We start from the raw sequence: 1,816 nt of genomic DNA on the forward strand, positions 1-1,816 counted from the left end.
GGGGGGGGGGGGGACACTGTTCAGTGATTTGTAGACATACATAAGTACTTTGAACTGGATTCGAAAGTGAACCGGTAACCAGTGCAATGAGGCCAAAACTGGTGTAATGTGCTCTCTTTTGCCTGTACTGGTTAAAAATGGGGCTGCTGCATTCTGGACCAGTTGTAGTCGTGCAATGGAGGTCTGACTGATACCAAACAGGAGTGAATTGCAGTAATCAAGCCTAGATGTAATGAATGCATGTATTACTGTCTCTGGGTTCTTTTTGGACAATATGGGCTTCAGTTTAGACAGCCGCCTCAGTTGGAAGAAGCATGATTTTACAATCATGTTTACATGATTGTTAAGCTTCAGGGAAGGGTCCATTATCACGCCCAGATTAGTGACTCTTTGTTTTTCTGACAGGCTTAGAGCGGAAAGGTCGATGCAGTGGTTTGTGATTGTGTCGTTGGGAGGGAACAACATGACTTCAGACTTCTTTTCATTGAAACTTAAGAAATTTAAAGCCATCCAGTCCCTGATGTCAGACAGGCAGTCGAGCAGCGGTTGAATAGAGCATGTACCATTGTGTCTTAGGGGGAAGTAAATTTGACAGTCATCGGCATAGAAGTGGAAGGACATGTTGTGTTTCCGGAAAATAGCACCAAGCGGCAGCAGGTATAAAGAGAATAGGAGGGGACCCAGGATGGACCCCTGCAGAACCTCCCATTTAAGCTCTGATTTTGACCAACTTTTACTAAAAATGTTGTATCCTACTGAGTTAAAGTCAAACTTATTTAGGATCCACTTCAGGACTTTATTTATTATATTTTGTAATGTTTTCAGCGTCAGACACTCTCATTAGTTACCCGGAATTTCAAAGAAAGGGATTTCTTTAATTTACAAGCATCATTTTAAGTTTATGTTTAAGCGTTTGTTTGTTATTTTGTGCATTTTAAACATTTAACTATTGCAAAATGTAAAAATAAACACCTAAATTCTGGAGGAGTGTTTCTCTACATCTGAAATGCCAGTTTTGAGTCGAGATAAAGATTTACGTGACTCTTCTTCCTCCACCAGGAAACGACAACACCTACTACGATCTGGCCCAGAACCTTCGTCAGAGGATCACAGACATGAAGATCAGGATTGACAGACAGGTGAAGGTCCTGTCTGCCCTGAAGGATCGAGTTAAAAACCAGGTCGTCGAGATGCAGAGGCTGGAGGTACGGAGAGACATAAGGGACAAAAACAAACCCTACACAAATTTGTATATAAAACAATACAGAGATGGTTTAATTAACATTTGGAAAATATTAATAAGAAAAGTTCAATAGAATGAGCACTAATGACTAAAGTTTAGACACTCACCTGAGGTGCAGCTGTTTCCATCCAAAGCTCTAAAGTGGTCAAGTCAAATGTATTATTCATTCAACCTTTATTTAGACAGGTAAATCCCATTGAGCCTCGAGGACTCATTTAAAAGAGAGACCTGATTTAACAAAGAATGATGACAACAGCGACAACAATAGACAATTATAAAAAAAGGCATACATATATATATATATATATATATATTTTTTTTTTTTTTTTTTAACAAATAAGATGGCAAAAAGAGTAATAAAACAGCTAGATTATAAGGTGAATTTAGAAAACTAAAAACAGGAACATGTCTGCATTGGTCTTCACAAGGAACTTAACAGTTCAGTTCAGTTCTGCACTGGTTACCGGTTCACTTTCGAATCCAATTCAAAATACTCATATATGTCTACAAATCACTGAACAGTGTCCCTCCCCCCCCCCCCCCCCCTCACTTCGTCACACAATATGTTCCCAC

The 1,816-nt window shown here is 39.3% G+C and overlaps 1 protein-coding gene across 1 annotated transcript in view; it reads left to right on the forward strand.

Moving 5' to 3' along the window:
* LOC119410599 (fibrinogen alpha chain) overlaps positions 1-1,816 on the forward strand; it is a 15,514-nt gene that overhangs the window by 9,422 nt on the left and 4,276 nt on the right. Inside the window, exon 4 of the mRNA XM_037677490.1 lies at positions 1,060-1,205. Within this exon, the coding sequence (XP_037533418.1) occupies positions 1,060-1,205 (146 nt within the window). The remainder of the gene's footprint in view (positions 1-1,059; positions 1,206-1,816) is intronic.

This window comes from Nematolebias whitei, chromosome 1 (genome assembly GCF_014905685.2).
Source record: "Nematolebias whitei isolate Nwh7 chromosome 1, NemWhi1, whole genome shotgun sequence".
Classification (NCBI taxonomy): Eukaryota; Metazoa; Chordata; class Actinopteri; order Cyprinodontiformes; family Rivulidae; genus Nematolebias; species Nematolebias whitei.